The sequence below is a fragment of the Gossypium raimondii genome, chromosome 12 (assembly GCF_025698545.1).
Source record: "Gossypium raimondii isolate GPD5lz chromosome 12, ASM2569854v1, whole genome shotgun sequence".
Taxonomy (NCBI): Eukaryota; Viridiplantae; Streptophyta; class Magnoliopsida; order Malvales; family Malvaceae; genus Gossypium; species Gossypium raimondii.
In genome coordinates, this window is record NC_068576.1 from 42,880,498 (window position 1) to 42,898,701 (window position 18,204).

The following is an 18,204-nucleotide window of genomic DNA, read 5'->3' on the forward strand; positions in this document are numbered from 1 at the left end:
TACCTTTTCTTTTTTTAGGAAAATTGACATAATGGTAATCATGAATAGAGGTGTCCATGGGCTAAACCTAACCAAAAGTTTAGACCTGTTTGCTAGGTCCGGGCCCCCGCCCGAAAAATGGACCTCAAATTTTGTCCAAGCCCAATTCGGATAAAAATGCTAAAACCTAGATTCGACCCGCCCGTATTAATTTTTTTTAAAATAATCCATCAAAAATACTAAAAACATTAAAATAAATATTTTCCAATAAATTGAAAATAAATAAAAAAAATTTATTTATACTTAAATAAGACTAAGATATGTGTAACTTAACAAGCAAATGCCGCTAAAATAGTAACAAAATTAACAAATAAAACAATAGTTATACAATATCCAAACAATAACAACAAAATAGTAGTAACATAATTGTGAAATAATAGCAAAATAGTGAAAAAAAAACCAACAACAAAATAACAACAAAACAGTAAAAAATAACAAGAAAATAGTAAAAAAAGGTTTTTTTTTTGCATATTCAAGTTGGGCCCAGGCCAAAAAAGCCTTACCTGAGGCCCAACCCGTTCTCTAAACGGGTCTTATTTTTTTGTCCAAACCCATTTTTTGAGTCTATATTTTTACCCAAACTCTTCCATTTTTTTGAGCGGCCCGACACATAAACAGGTCTAATCATAAATACATTTTCTTTTTTTTGAAGAAAATTGACATGATGTTTCTTAAATGCTTTTGAAGAAGAAAATTTAATAAACATGAGGTAATTTAATTATCTAGGAAAAAATTGAGGTGAAGTAGAGAAAAGATAAATCTTTATGTTAGCATTTTTTTTCGCCTTTTCAGGTTTTTTTTCCCCTTTTTATTACTTTTTTTATTATAAAAAATTACATTGGTGTCATTAATGTGTCAGGTGGCACAATAAAAACATATTTTTTGTCGTTTATTTTTGTATTGTAGTTAAGAGAAAATACAAGTAATTTTTTAAAAATTAATATCTGTGCTACCAATGTGTTAGACAACACTACTTAAAAACTTATTTTTTAGAGCATCATGATTGGTTGATGAGTGAGGGAAAATTTAGAATGGCTTAGCCAACCACTTATTAGGCGGCACGCAAAACTATTGTTGAAAACACTTCATTTTCGTAAATAATCAAGATTCAATATCAATTTCATGATTAATTGTTTTATATTATTTTTATAAAAAAAACTCATTATATTTAACTTTTTTTTTATCCTTACAACATTGGGGAGGAGGATAGAATGACACCATTAAAACTCATATTTATTTAATTTTTATCTAAAACTATTCAAAATAATATTAAATAATATATTAAAATTATAAAATAAATCATTTTTAAAAATTAAAATTTATTTTATCAAACTATATAATTATATTCAATACTGCGTTTTTACTAACATATCAAAATTTTATAATATCAACTCATTACTAAAAGTTTAATTAAATTTTAGGCACATGATAAACACTTAATTAAAAATAAAATATGCTTTCATTATTAATTATGTCTTATCCCAATTAAGCGTGAGCAAAACTCGATTCAATTCGAAAAAATCAAATTTTTTTTTTAAATTTCGAGTTCATCGAATTGAGTTGTTCGAGTTATTTACATTATTCGAGTCAACCTGAGTAATTAATTCGAGTTTGAGTTAAGTTGAATTTTACAATTCAAATAACTCGAATAATTCGTATAATATATTGGTGTAAATACCTCTTTGGTCCCTGTCAATTTTAAAAATGAGCAAATTGGTATCTCTCTCAATGAAATTACAAAAAATTCAAAATAATTTTCAAATATTCAAAATAATTTTTAAAATTCAAAATATTTATAAAAATTCTAAATTTTACATTTTAATTTTTTAGAAAATCTAAAGAATATATAAAGAATGTTAAAATTCTCTAAAAAATAATTTGGGATAAAAATAAATTAATTAATAATTCAAGTTTATCATACTAAAGTATTTTTTTAATTTGCTTTGAAAAAGTTTTCAAATATATATGGTTTCAAATTTATGTGCTCTAACATAGAAATAATTATCTTGTAATAAAATTTGAATTTTACATGCTTAATTTTTTAATTTAACTCGAACAATTTCACTTGATTCGACTAGACTCAAATTTCATTTCACTCGATTCGATTTGAAAAATTTTCAAATTGAGTTATGATGATAAAATAGGACTCATCAACTCGATTAAATCAAAAAAATTTTACTTTATCCGATCGAATATTCACCCCTAATCCTATGTAATTATGTTAAAAAGCAAAAAAGAAAAGGGTAAACTATTAAAATAACCACATTTGTTTACCTCAGGTTACATTTTAGTCACTTATGTTTGAAATGTTATGTTTTAGTCACTTACGTTATCACGTTGTAACATTTTAGTCACTGAGCCGTTAATTGTCATTAACGGTGTAACGGTAAGCTGATGTGGCATGTTAAATCATCATTTTAAACATAAATTTTAGGTTAATTTATACAATCGGTCCCTATATTTTTTTCGTTTTGAGCAATTTAATTTTTTCCTTTTATGTTCTTTTAACATTTTTTTTCTTTATTTTCTATTTTCTTCTGCTTCTCCCTCTGTTTTCCTCCTTTCTCCATTTCTTTTAACGTATTTTTTCTATTTTTTCCATTTGTTAAAAGTAGTCCCTATGCTTTTATTTTTTGAACAATTTATTTTTTTCGAGTGAGGCAAGCTTATGGATTAGTTTTAACAAATAGAAAACATAGAAAACTATGATAAAAGAAATGAAGAAATAAGGAAAACAGATGGAGAAACAAAAGATAATGAAAAAAAGGAAAGTTAAAAGAATATAAAAGAAAAAATTAAATTGCTCAAAATGAAAAAAAATATGAGGACCAATTGTAGAATTTAAATTAAAATTTTTATTTGAAACGATGATTTAACGTACTATGTCAGCTTACTATCACACCGTTAACGATAATTAATGGCTCAGTGACTAAAATGTTACAACACGATAACGTAAGTGGCTAAAACGAAGCATTTCAAATATAAGTGACTAAAATATAACTTGAGACAAACAAAAAATGACTATTTTGATAGTTTACCCAAAAGAAAAAGAAAGAAAAACGACATCATATTTGCCACGCAAGAAAAATCTCCGCCAACCAACATATCAAACCAAACCTGTTTATTGGGATTAAGGGTAACCCGACGTTCCAATTTTAGTTGCATTTTGAAAAACAAAACAAACCAAGCAAAAACAGAAATGGGTTTCCCCGATGCATCCGCAATCGGCGGAGGCCCGGAACCCGACTCTGAATCCGCCCTCCTCCTCCGCACATCCCTAAAACCAGAAGACAAATTTAATTTGGGCTACATCATCTACTTCACTTTGGGCGTTGGCTTTCTCCTCCCATGGAATAGCTTCATCACTGCCGTCGATTACTTTTCCTACCTCTACCCGGAAGCTTCCGTCGACCGTGTTTTCGCCGTCGTTTACATGGTCGTCGGCCTCGCTTGCCTCTTGGTCATTGTATTTTATGCTCACAAGAGTGAAGCTTACATGCGGATCAATGTTGGTTTGGGCATTTTCGTGGTTTCCCTGGTCGTCGTGCCTGTTATGGATGCGGTTTATATTAAGGGTCGGGTCGGATTGTATGACGGATTCTACGTCACTGTCGGTCTTCTCGCTCTGGCGGGTATAGGCGATGCGCTTGTTCAAGGTGGGCTCATTGGAGCGGCTGGGGAATTGCCTGAACGCTACATGCAGGCTATCGTTGCGGGATCCGGCGGTTCTGGTAATTTAACGAACAACTTTTTGACTAACTGTAGATATGGATGTTAATTTAATTTTGTTGATCCATGAATTCTTGAAAGTTGGTGAAGTTTATAAGATTGGTACTTAAAGGAGTCATTGGTCTATTTCTAAGGAACTTGTTCTTCATTATTTGAAGGCTCAGAAATTTAGCTGTTTAGTATTGTTCTGGTCTGTGACCTCCGGTTTCCGGTACCAACAAGAGCCTCGGCTAAGTCCAGAGTTGACCCAGGTCTGACTCCATTTTTGGGGGCAAGCTCCCTCTATGCGGTTTTCTCCATCCATAAGATTCAAATTCAAGACTTTGCTTAAGGGCATCGAGCTGTTCAGTAAATACTAATTATTATAGCTGAAGTAGCCCAACCAGTGGTTTGACTCAAGGATAGCTTAATTATATGTTAGTTGTTTTCAAGGTATGTTTTGCTTTAACAGCTTGAAAGTTGCCTTGATTCGCCAGGTATGTAATAAAGCTCTTGATGACACTATGAACTCTGAATCTTGAACCACTTGTAACATTTTTCCTCTACCACATATGGTCTATGGCTATGCTTTTTATATGGTGTAATAGAAATTAAACCTTAGTTACTATTAGTACCCATGTGGTCAGTAGTTTCACTTGAATATTCCTGGATACAAAATTCATTTCTTTCATTTTTTATCTTTTGTATTGAATCATATTATATGAAGAACTGTGCTGCTTCCTCGTCTAATGAAATTTTAATTTGTCAAATTGTTGGGCGCAGGGGTCCTTGTTTCAATGCTAAGGATCCTAACCAAAGCTGTATTTCCACAAGATGCTGATGGCCTGAGAAAGAGTGCCTACCTTTACTTTTTTACTAGCATTGTGTTTATGGTCATATGCATAGTCTTGTACAATGTGGCACACAAACTTCCGATTATGCAGTACTATGAGGAGTTAAAGGCTGAGGCTGTTAAGGAGGAAAAAGCAGAGAAAGGTCCCATGACCGGGCCTGTTTGGAGAGCAACCTTGTAGAATATAGTAGGAACAGTCAAGTGGTATGGATTTGGGATCGTCCTCATATATGTTGTGACTTTATCAATATTTCCAGGATACATCACAGAGGATGTGCACTCATTGGTTCTCAAGGACTGGTATCTGGTCCTCCTTATAACAGGCTACAATGTGTTTGACCTGGTTGGCAAATCGTTGACTGCAGTCTATCTCCTTGAAAATGCAAAGGTTGCTATTTCCGCTTGTGTTGTGAGGTTACTGTTCTTTCCTCTCTTCATAGGTTGCTTGCACGGCCCTCAGCTCTTCCGAACAGAGTTTCCAGTCTCGTTACTGACTTGCCTTCTAGGTCTAACTAATGGCTACTTGACAAGTGTGTTAATGATCATGGCTCCCAAATCTGTCCAGATACAACACGCAGAGACTTCTGGCATCGTTATGGTGTTGTTTCTAGTAGTTGGTCTGGCATCAGGATCAGTCATAGCTTGGTTCTGGGTCATCTGATCATCAGCCAAGATCTCTCCAACAGGTGGCCGCTATGAATTTGTGCTAATGATGTTTTTACCTTTGTAAAGTTTATCTAAAAGCCGTCGTTTGTAGCAGTGTTTATCTTCAAATTGTATGATGAATACTGTGCCTGAAGTGTGCATATCTGCTCTCAATGTATGCCTGTATCTTAAAAACATGAAAAAGAAAAAATGGAAACATTTGGCTATTATCTGCTTTTTATAGATTTTTTCGGAGTTGCAATATATTTGGCATTTCGTAGCTAAACTTTCTTTGCATGTCATGTAATAAACTTAAGTTTACGTTTTAAGTAAAACAAGAAATAAAACGTAAACTTATAAAATTTTGAAAAAAAAAAATTCTTTTGTAAATTATAACAACAGTCTCTCTCTCTCTTTCCTCTTTTCTTAGTTTGCCGGAATGAGTTGTTCAGGCTTCATTGTTCTTTTGGGTGGTGTTTTGTCATGGAGTTGGATTCTAGTAATCTTTCCTTGGCTGAGAAGGAGGACACGAAATTAGTGGTAGAGTTGAACGTCAATCTTGAGGATGATATCATCTATGAGCTTTGTCTGGTGAGGAAGTTTCTCAAGAAGCGGACCATTAATTTCCCGGCAAGGGAAAGAACTTTGTTGTTGGAGACTGCTTTAAAGGGCAATGATCAAACCGATTGGGGATATGGGCCTGTACTTGATACTAGAGGTGATCATGGGCCGGGCGGCCCGATGGCCCGGTCCAAAATATGGGAGGGTTCAGGTAAAAATATAGGCCCGAAATATGAGTTTGGGCAAAAAAATGAGGCCCGTTTAGAAAACGGGCCGTGCCTCGGGCACCACTTTTTTGGCCCGGCCCGGCCCGAATATAATAAATAAATATATTTTTATTTTTTTAATTTTAAAATATTTTTAAAATACTTTTTTTATTTTTTATTTTTAAAATAAATTTTTGGTGTTTATTAAAAAAATGGGCCGGGCCGGGCTCGAGCTTAGAAATTTTTTCTCGGACCGGGTCTGGACAAAATTTCAGGCCCATATTTCGGGCCAGGCCAGGCCTGGGATGCAGGCCGAAATTTTTTCTGGGCCACCATGATCACCTCTACTTGATACAGTTTTACCATGCGGTGGATCTGGGAAGATGGTTTCGGGGGGGTTCGTGGTCTTTCAACAACTGTTTCTTTCTTATACATCAACTATCCAAGGGGAGAATCCAAAGCATATTGAGTTTCGTCATGCCGATTTTTGGGTACATGTACATGACTTGCCTCCCGATTTCGCATCGGAGAGCTTGGCGTGTAATGGGCAACCTTATGGGTAAGTTCCTCAATTATGACACTACCAACCGATGCAACAATATGAATAACTATAAACGGATCCAAGTTCGTTTGAACATTCTTACTCCTTTTATGTGGCAGAAAAAGCTTGAAAAGGCTGGTGGTGAACCTCCTGAAGCCTCATTTAGTTATGAGCAGCTACCGCTCATTTGTTATATTTGCAAGACCATTGGCCATGGCAAGTCGAATAGCATCAAGCTTATTGAGTTTCTGAAGTAAAAAATCTAGCAGGGTTGGCCAGAGGAAATTTGGGTGGAAGCTCGATGTCAAGCTCGGTCAAACACGGTGCTGTAGAGGAGGGAGGTGGTACTTTCGTGAGAGAGGGCTCTAACTCGATCAACATTATTCAAAATTTAGCATATAAGGGAAGAAACAAACATATAGATAATGCTTATATTGTAACAACTTGATTTTCAGTAGTGTTGGAAATGGCGATTTCGGAATTCCATTTATGTAAACCGGACCTGTAAATATTAAATATGAATATTTATGGGGTTGGTATAAAATAATATTGATGTTTGGCACATCAATTTTATCTATTCATTACTTAATTAGGTTACAAGGACTAAATTGTAAAATTCCAATTGTTATAGGGTTTTAATTGACCAAAAGGCTTGAAGCCTTAAATGGTAATTAACCAGAGGTTCTAAATGGTAAATAAACCATTTTATAACATAATATAGTGGAAGATGTTGGCATATAAATTAAGCATTTTAATTATTAGTTAATTAAGCTAAACATGATTAGTAACTTAATTAAGTTTTAATTATCATATAAATAGTTGAAATAGTGGAAGGAAAGAGAAACATTCATCATTTTCATCCTTCCTTGGCCGAAAATTCAAATGAAGGAAAGGAGAAAATTTTTTAAAGCTTTCATCATTCGGTTATTATTAGGTAAACAAATTTAATTATTTTTCTTGTAATTTTTATAATTTTGAGGTTATAGGAGCTTGATTTAGTTAGCTCATGTACTAATTTGTAAAACTATTAAAGTTTTTGAAAGTTTTCATTTTTATTTCTTAAAGAATTTGGAGTGAAATCGAAAGATTTTAAGCTTAGATTATGAAAAAAGACTAGATTGTAATATTAAATTGTTAGTTTTGTATATAGGGACTAATGCAACAATTTGATTTCCAGAGTGTTGGAAAATGTGATTTTGGTACCCCATTTTTGTGTAAGTTCGTAAATATTTAATAAAATATTTACAGAGTTATTATATATGTGACCTGAAATTTGGATAGTTAATTTAATCGAAATTATGTTTAATTAGGGTTCGAGACTAAACTATAAGTCTAATCGCTACTGATTTTTAATTAAGAAATAAATTGCAATTAACCTAAGGTCTAAAACAACAATTAGACCATACTAATATTCATGCTAGTGGACGGTATGAATTATGGACTTATTAAATTGATTAAATAAAATTTGCTAATGTGAAAATTCTAGCTAAAAAAAGATAAGTACTTAAAAAGATTTCTTGTTATTTTTAAAGGATTAAAGTCAACTATTTTATAAGTTAAGTTTATTGGTATGTTATAAAAGGATGGACTAAAGTGGTAATGATTAATACTTAGTTCTAGAAATTGAAAAACAATTTTTTAAGAATGTAAGTTGTTTGAAAAAAAATAGTGACTGTGTCTTAACTTTGAAAATTCACAAAAAAATTATATAAATCGAGTTAGAGGTTGAATCAAATATTAAATTGAAGCCTATTGAGTCTAGTTTTGTATAGAAGAAATGGTGTAAGTAATGAAAATGTATATTATGAGATAAATAAATCTAAGTAAGACAATGTCGATTGTAAAAATAAAATCATTAAAAATAAATTTAAGCCTACTGAGTCCGGTTCTCCTATTTCGACTTTAAAAAATCATTAAAAATTGAAAAAAAATTATTTAGGAGATAAAATATATATTTCTAAAAGCTTAACGATCCTATTTTCAAAATAAGCAAACGATAACATTAACGAATTCTGTACTGAAAGATAAAAAAATTTTAGTAGAGAAGGGTCAAAGCTAACTAGTAGCAGAACAGGGGAAGATTTAAAGAAAATACTGCATTAATTGGTTTCTGTCAAAATTTGGAATTTTTTATGATAAAAAGTTCATTTAGTCTAGTTTCAAAACAACAAGCGTATCTTAATTTTGAATTCTATAGTTTAAGGTATAAATAATTTAGGATTGTTACTTATGTAAACAGTCTTGTTAAGAGTATAAATGTAATTAATGAAAGAATAATTAATATTACATACAAGCATGCTATGCTAAAAGCCAAAGGTTCTCATATATATACATGTACATATAAGATGTGGAATGGAGAGGAGGAGGAGAAAAGATAGCTAAAGAATATTAAGTTTCATGGACAAATCATGAAACAAATGAGAAAGTAGGAACCTAAAGACATAAGAAAGTGATTTCTAATATATAATTTAATTATGTTTTAATGTGTTCATTGTAACACCCCGATACCCGAACCGATCGTCGAGCCTAAGCTACAGTGTGTCACATTTATTGCCGAAGCAACTATGATCAATTCACGATTAAACTATGTAATTTAATGCTAAAATCAAACAATTATATATATTCAACATGAAATATAATCATTATCGAGTTTTATACAAGCTTACTAAAGCTCTAAAGTTAAAATTAAATCACTAAAGGACTAAAATGAAAAGTTTCAAAATTTCAAGGTCGACGCATGATGTGAGGGAATTCCTCGTCACGACATGATTCACTGTATTAGTTTTGTCACGGCGACAGGGTTCCTCACTGCACCATGACTTGGAGCACAATCTCATCCCAACGACTCATATTTGACATCGCAACGTGGCCTTCTCGTCGTGACGACGTTCGAACGACGTCACCTGTTGTTTTGGCAAAAAGGTGTATCAAAAGGGTACTCAATACTATTCCACCTTCCAATTACAATTTCATGCCTAAGTCAAGACTGATTACCTACATTAAACACTTCAAACATTGTCTAAACATGGATGATTCACATTCATTCTCCAAACACTTACCAATCCATATCTATCAAGTTCAAACCATATTCATGTTAGCATAAACATACCAAATGCATATCCATTTCACTTCCATCAATTATATGTAACTTATTAACCTATTTCAATCATCATTGTCATACCTATGTACCTACTAACATTACCAAAACATTTCAACACAACTAACACATACCTATTCATCTGCCAATAATTTATTTGTCACAAGCACAACTCAATTAGTAAGCAATTAGCAATCCAAGTCATGTTCAACTGCAATGTCCAAACTAATAAAGCTATTTTCATGCTTTAACATTTCATTGGGCTTTGCCTTGAGTAGGCCATTCAACATTTCCATTCCATCCAACTACCAAATTCCAATCACATACTACCTACTAGCATTTTACTTGCATTTGACCAAAAGCATATATCATTAGTGAAACATGTTTATAAACACATAAATCATACCAAAATGACATAACTTAGGTATATTCCCTTTTTAATACAAAGTAGACATGAAACAAAATTTGTTGAGTTTAGGATTGATGTTTGGATGCTGATCCACAGTCTGAAAGCATGAACAAAACCTAACTTACGCACGGAGAACAAAATTGTACACTGAGTATAACTTAGTGGTATTTCTATAGTTGAACATTATAACATAATATAAATAATGTAAATATATGAATCATCAGTCAAATGTTCAAATATAAATCGTTATGTCATGTTTTACCACTTCCTCATAATTAATTATCTCATTCATATTCAATTTACTAGCATAAGAACATAGTCCATTTCATAACATATTTAAAAACTCACAACGGTTGATTGCCACATTATTCATTTTAATTTCCCGGCCTTACAATCTGATGAACATAGCCAATCATCATTTTATTTCATCTCATGTGTTATTATACTGTTTTACATTTTAATTCCCTATTAACCTGACTCGGACTTACACAGATACACAGATTCAACCAACAAATCAAATTTGGCACTAAATGCCTTATTGAACAATTCCGAATATAGCTCAATTTCAAATTCAACATTTTCATTTCATCAACCAATTATCAATATATATAATTACCAGCATAAATCATCCCAATATGAAGTCAATTTTACATTTACATCAATATACGATATTTTCAAATCTATTCAATTTAGTCCTCTATCTCAAATAATAATCAAATTGCATCAATTCACTCGAGTTATCAAATTATGTTCACCTCATAATCTTAACATGCAAAACAATATATTTATATGCAACAATTGAAGTGGTTCGAATTATAGAAATAAAAAAGCTCGTGTCACTCGTTGTCGACTCTCGTCTTCTCTTTTCCTTTCAATGATCCTGCATCATTTTTAGCTACGAATAATAAATAATAATCTATAATAGTATAATATCAATCCAAATCACATTCAATTACAAAGTCATACATATTTTGAACATTATTCAATTTAGTCTCTAAAACCGATATAGCCATATCTTTCAAATTTGAGTTTCGATCTTATAACCGATCTCAATTACATCCTTCTATAGCCCTCTATTATCTATAATTTCATAAATATTACACTAATTTTTACATTTATGTACTTTAGTCCCTATGTTCAAAAACTAGCAATTTAACTTTACAATCTAATCTTTTTTTCACTTCTAAGCTTAAAATCTAACAATTTAGTATCAATTTTGTCAAGCATTCATCAATGGAAACTTTTAGAAACTTTAATAGTTTTACAAAATAGTACACGGGTCAGCTAAATCCATCTCCCACGATCTCAAAAACATAAAATTTACAAGAAAAATACTTGAAATACCTTAGCAATTGAAGAATGAATGGTGAAAGTTTTTCAAAGATTTCTTTCCTTCAAGTTTAGGCCATGGGAGGTGAATGGATGAGTACGATGATAACTTTTTCTTCCATTCCACTACCTTTTAAACTTTAAACCATAATTAAAATTAAATTAATCTTAAATTACTAGTTTAAACTTAATTAACTAACCTTAACCTTAATTATTTAACATTAGTGGATGAAAACATCCAATTCCACTATCTCATAACTAAAAGTGGTTAAATTTCTCTTTTGGTCCTAAATCAATTTAAAATCTATAACAATTGAACTTTAATGATTTAGTCCTTGTATCTTAATTAACTATCAATTCGACAAAATTACTATACCAAAATTTAATATATTTCTGTTTAACCTCATAAATATTAACATTTATTATTTATTGACTTGATTTATGGAAACAGGATTCGAAATTGTATTTTTCGATACTACTAACTTCCGAGTAATTACAATTTACTTAAATTTAATTTATTTAATCAATCCGCTATTAACATCACCAGCCACTAACACCCACTTTGACATGGTCTAATTGCTATTTTAGACCTTAAGCCATTTTCTAATTAAAAATCTATAGCGATTGGACTTTATAATTTAGTCCTTAAACCTTAATTAATCGCTAATTCGCCTAAGTTACCTATACAAATTCAAATCACCTATATGATAAGTCTATAATTATCTTTATTTAATATTTACAGACTTGATTTACGAAAATGGGGTCTCGAACCCATAATTTTCGGTACCACTAGAAATCGGGTCGTTAAAATTATGAAGTGAGAGTGAAAAGAAAGTAGTGGAAATATTGTAAACCATGTAGAGAAAGTGATATGAATTATAGTATGTGAAGAGAAGATGCAAGGAAATTCATTTGTAATCTTTAATGACTAAATTGAATAATAAATGAAGTGTATTGATATGTATGATCAAATGATCTTGTATAAAGGGTTAAGTTAGTTAAGTGTCAAATGATGGATAAGTGATAAGAGAAAGAATAAGTACAATGAAAGAAATAATTAGTGTTTAAATTGAGGAAATAAATTAATTTCATGGCTAGTTTATGAAATGCATGATAAGTGAAATTCAAGGAACTAAAATGAATAAATGAAGTCAATACACATCTATAATATGTGCAAATGACTATGAATAATCATTAATTGAAATTTCATGATAATGATAAGTTTAATGTTAATAGATTTGCATTCAAATTAGTTTGAATTGTTCCGACAACGGATGTGATGTCTTGTATTCAAGTCTGTCGATGGACCAGGTGTGGGGTATCACGCATTGGGCATTATGAGATAGACTTTGTGTGTAAAAAAATATGATGGTATGGGCTTTCAGAACCTCTATTGTTTTAAGTTGGAGGATTCTCTCCATTCTGGATTCTCTTCCCAATCACATCCTCAAAGCAAGATATTTTTCGAGGGAAGTGTTGTGATATACTTCAGAGGGTACTAATCTCTCATTGGTTTGGTGAAGAATCTATAAAGCCAAGGAGTTGATGGTTCAAGGTATCCGGTGGAGGTTTGGGGGTAGTCGTTCTATTCATGTTTTCACGGACCCATGGTTGGATGACACATCTAACTTTTTCATTGAACCCACTTCTTTGTTGGGCTTGGATATGTTGCGGGCTTGTGATCTTCTTAATGAGACTGGCATAATTTGGGACAAGGAGCTCATCGACGGTTTTTTGGCTCCTATAGGTGTCACCCACATTCTCCAACTCTCGAATGTCCTTTCCCACGCCCGGACAAAGTAATTTAGCATCATGGAAAATCATGGATATATATTATTAAATTCACCTATCAGGTTGTATTCAATTTGATGAATAGTACTAATTATTTTAACTTTGAGGGACCATGGCTGAGCATTTGGAATGTTTCCCTATAGCCGAAAGTAAAGGATTTTCTTTGGCGGTGTAATAGGAACTTTGTTCCGACACATTGTTAACTAGCCGAGAAAGGGTGTTTAGTCCTAATCAATTGCATTTGTTGTAGGGATTTGAAGGGGTTGGATCATATGTTGTTGTCGTGCATGGAGGCGATGGGTGTTTGGGACAAGGCCGGGATTGTGCCCCCGTTGTCAACAGTACTTGGCTGGCTCACTTTGGTGGTATAGGATGGCGAAGAAGGGATGATATCTATTGTGGGAGTGTTGTTGTGGAGCTTATGCTATTTCCGGAATCTATCCATTTAGAAGAACGAGCAAGCTACAATGACACAAATTTATAACTTTTTTATCAATACCTCCAAGGTTGCATGCCTCTCATTCAACTTATTGTCTAGTGCAGTAGCATACTCCTCCTCGACCTGAAGCTACTACTGCTTGGTCACCTCCTCCAGTTGGTATCTGCAAATGTAACATCGATGCAATCCCTTTGGATCGGCAGACTATTCACTTTGTTGTGGTGGTTTGGAACAAGCATGGGGTGTTGTACAAGCTTTATCGGGCTTCATCCTCATTTCTTGTGATGCTTGCCTCGCTAAATTCATGTCTATTCAGGAAGCCTTTTAATGGCTTAAAGACCAGGGCATGGACAATATTGTCGTGGAAACCGATTGTAGGGAAGTTGTGCTTGCCCTTCGTTCAAACAATGAAAACCTCTCGTAATTCAGCTTTGTGGTTAATGATTGTCGAATGCTGCAAGTTTAATTTTAACATGTCAGTTTCTCTTGGGTCAAGTGAGTCATTAATCAGGTTGCTCATTAGTTGGGTCGGGTGACTTCCTTCCATGCTAACTCGCTTGTGCATGCAACTATTCCTCTGTGCTTACGTGATATTGTCATGGATGATGTCACAATGTAACCACTGTAGAAGGGTTCTAAGGCTTGGGTGTACGGGGTTTAGCCTGTTAGTTAGGGTAAGTTTGGTCTTTATATGTAATATTTGTTTATATCGATTGATGAATTTTGTTTTCTTAAAAAAACAATATATCATATATATCATTATAATTTAAAGATGACTTTTTAAATAAATAAATTTTATTTTAATAAATTTATATTTTAAATTAAAATTTATTCTTAATTAATTAAAAATCTACAACCTCGTAGAAGTAATCGTCAGATTGATTCTTAAGCTTCAATTTGATTTTCTAATTTATTTTATTTTTTAGAATATTTTAATTTTTTTATCAAAGTAATTGAAACAGGTAAATAATAGTGTTAATTTTTCGAGGGATTATTTTAGCAATTTAATAAGTAAAAACTTGAATTAGGCACAATGTACACTAGCGTTAGGGTATGGTATTTTTCAAACTAAGGCAATAAATAGAAACCCTTCTTTAGTGATTCAAGAGTAGCAACAACAACAAATGTTAGCTCTTTTGTTATGCGCTATGGTTGATATGGTCCTTTAGAAATAAATTCATTCACGAGGGGAGAAATACAACTGGAAGTGGGTTAGCTCAGAATATTCAAAGACACATGGCAGAATGTGAAGGAATAAAAGTCGTAAAGAAGATTGAGAGAATTTATAGTGGCTACAGAATTCAGGAGGACATACCTAGAATAACGATCCAATTTGATGTAGCGCTGGACAGTAGAACCTTTAAATCAGCGATTGGCTTAGTAGGTTGGGATATGAGGGGGGACTTACTGGTGTTAAAGACGGTTATCCATAGAAATATCCCCTCACCATTCGCAGCAGAGGCATATGCATGTTTAGAAGGCACAAAATTAGGGATTGCACTAAGAACTCAATCAGTTAGAATCATAGGGGACTCTAAAACAGTTATAAAAAAGAGCCAGGCGACTTCAACAGACAAATCTGTGATCGGTGCCATTATTAGAGATATTTAGACTAAGAAATCCTGTTTTCAAGAACTTACTTTTCAGCACATCCACAGATCAGAGAACATACATGCACATAGTCTCGCAAAGAAAGCTCTAGTTAAAGAAAAAAGCACTTACTTGATGGGAGAATAACTGGAATGCCATGTTTTAGTCTCGGGAGGAAACTGGCAAAGGAATCCGGATTGAAGAAATGGTTGAAGGAGCAGTATTCAATACAGATAGCTTAATTATGTTAAATCCCTTGGGAAGAGCTATCGATATAACAGATGGGACTTTGAAAATGACTTTTCAACAGCCTTTATGGTATCCAGCTGTTTTGAATTTACTGGGGTAGGTTTTTCAATCGGTTTTTATTTTCATTAAATGCTTTTTGTTTTCCCCTTTAAGTTAGTAAGTTACTAGATAGTTGTTTTTTTCTAAGAGGTTTTCATTTCTGTTTCGTTTAGGCCGGATTATGCGGTTTCTTTTTTTGATTGTTTTTTTGTTTTGGGCCCATTGACTTGGGTTGTTTGGTTTGTTTTATTATATATATAATAAATACCCAGTCTTTATTTCAAAAAAAAAAAGAAGATTTAAGGTAAATGCAAAGCAAAATAAGGCACAGTTTAACTTAAATCTGTTGAGGGCTTTTTCCTTTGGTCCCCTTCCCATGGAAGCTAATTTCATATTTATAAGGCACAGTTCCTTGATGGGACATGTTAGGAAACAACTAGGTGTCATGCATAATGACATGTTACCCCTCTAGGTTTGACATATAACCTCAAAGGTATCTCTGAAGAGGCCTTCTCATGAGTAGGCGAGTTAGGAGGTGGAGCTAGAGAATGGTGAACAAACTAGCCGACGAACAGGGAGGTGACGAACTGCAGATCAACTAGCTGGCAAACATGGGAGTTGGGGGAGGTGGCAAGCTGGGAGCAGAGTGGCAAGCAAGCAGAGTGGCAAACTAGTGGGGTGGCGAGCTAGCGGGGTGGCGAGCTAGCGGGGTGTCAAGCTGAATGACATCCTTTCCTTGATTAGGTTAAGATCCGAATCACCCGGACTGTGTAACACCCCTCACCAGTCTCTGTCGCCAGTATCAGATTACGAGATGCTACAGTAATAAATAGAACAGGAACATGTGAATTTGATTCAAAACTTTAACAAAACATTCATCATATCTCAATCATTCAACATACATGTTTTGCATACAATTTCGAGCTTAAATTGAGCCATGTGATAAATCGTATGTGCAAATATATACCACCAAACCTTTAACTATATCATGAGTATGCACTTAAGCATTCCTTATATCTGTTCAAAATGCACAAAACCATTTCCTACTTCTAACCAATATCCCTCAAGGCATCATCGTACAAAATTAACCAATTCTAAAGTACATTCCCATTTCATGCCAAATTAGAACATAGCCACTCATGTGTCTTATATGTAATCAACAAACCAATTTTCTATCATCTAAAAATTGATCATAATGTCAATCTAATAACCTATCATTTGACAACAGGCATAAGCTCACATGTAATACTAATAACATCTAATTTGACCATCAAAATTTTATACCATAGCCACCAACAAAATCTCACATTTTCTATCATTCCATATCATCATCAAACCTACCAAAACCCCCATGGTAATATATACATCCTTTCACATACTTAACAATTACATTCAAAATACCATTTCCAAGCCATAAGATATCGTATCCACATGCCAACAAGCACACATAGTTTATATAATACTATTAAACACTTAACTTTCAATCCAACACATAAATAAAATTCAACTCTTCTTTACATGCCACATAACTGAGTTGAACGATTAAAGGTCTACCAAAACAAGGGTTGGATAGTGTGATGTTCAGGATGATTCGATTTGTCGAGTTTCGCAAAATATCAACTACAAAAACAGAAAATGAAACAGAGTAAACTTTAAATAAGCTTAGTAAGTTCATAGGATTAAAACAATAACTTACCTCAGATCATATCAATGTATACTGAATTTAACTAATTTAACTCTGTCACAACATATCACATTTACAATGTGAGCATTTCATACATATAAACTATTATCTATCCATTCATTTCGATATCATTTCTAAGTAACTGTTAAACATATTACTCATCATTTGTTCAATTCAATCATATAACATTTTAATAACAATATAAACATATCCATTTTTCATGCATTTCAAACATATCAATTTCCATGTATCTCATGGAATCAATCAATACTCTTTCTTTTAAACAGTTAGCCCGATGAACTAAATAATAAGATATAGATACGCGGGTAACTCCACCACACTAGATAGCTCAATAGAGTGATAACTACACCACACTCAAACACCGTAATGTAAAGCCCGTAGGCACAAATATCCTATCATGTAATATATTCCATCCCTCCACTACACCAAATGGCTCAAAAAAGAGTTAACTACACCACATCAAGGCATCGTAGTGCAAAGCTCGTATGCATAAATATCCTATCATGTAATATATTTCATCCCTCCACCACACCAAATGGCTCAAAAGAGCGTTAACTACACCACACCAAGGCACCATAGTGCAAAGCTCGGTATTCCACAACAAATGCAGGATTCCGGCATAAATTGTGATATCTCCGTCAAATCTTTTACTCCACATCATCTTTTACACATATCCCCTACTAGCGCGCAGTCAACCCTATTGGCATGTCAATTGTATCTTATCCCGATACCTCATTTTCCAAAACCACTAACCTTCAATATAAACCACTTGTACTTTGACTAACTGACCAATTAATAAAATCTATCAAATCAAAACTCACAATAACACTATATTTAACTGGTAAATATTAAATAATATTTACGAACTCACTCATCGAAATTATGGTCCCAAAATCATTCAAAAATGGGCTATTACATGCGGACCGAATTTCGGGTTTGTAAATATTATATAACAACATTATTTTTATACAAATTATGATATTAATTAAAAATAAATAAATTG

The 18,204-nt window shown here is 32.9% G+C and overlaps 1 protein-coding gene and 1 long non-coding RNA gene across 2 annotated transcripts; one reads left to right on the forward strand and one right to left on the reverse strand.

Annotated features, from left to right (window-relative positions):
* The first annotated feature begins 3,167 nt into the window (after positions 1 to 3,167).
* Positions 3,168 to 5,488, forward strand: LOC105764266 (equilibrative nucleotide transporter 1). The gene is given in 2 exon segments (XM_012582792.2): positions 3,168 to 3,770; positions 4,531 to 5,488. Coding segments are annotated over 2 exon segments (1,263 nt in total). The 5' UTR covers positions 3,168 to 3,238; the 3' UTR covers positions 5,262 to 5,488.
* Positions 5,489 to 13,647: 8,159 nt separating this feature from the next.
* LOC105764269 (uncharacterized) lies at positions 13,648 to 15,431 on the reverse strand. The gene is made up of 2 exons (XR_008192136.1): positions 14,934 to 15,431; positions 13,648 to 14,072 (listed from the first exon to the last, which is right to left on the reverse strand). It is a non-coding gene; the product is annotated as an uncharacterized LOC105764269 (long non-coding RNA).
* Positions 15,432 to 18,204: the final 2,773 nt, after the last annotated feature.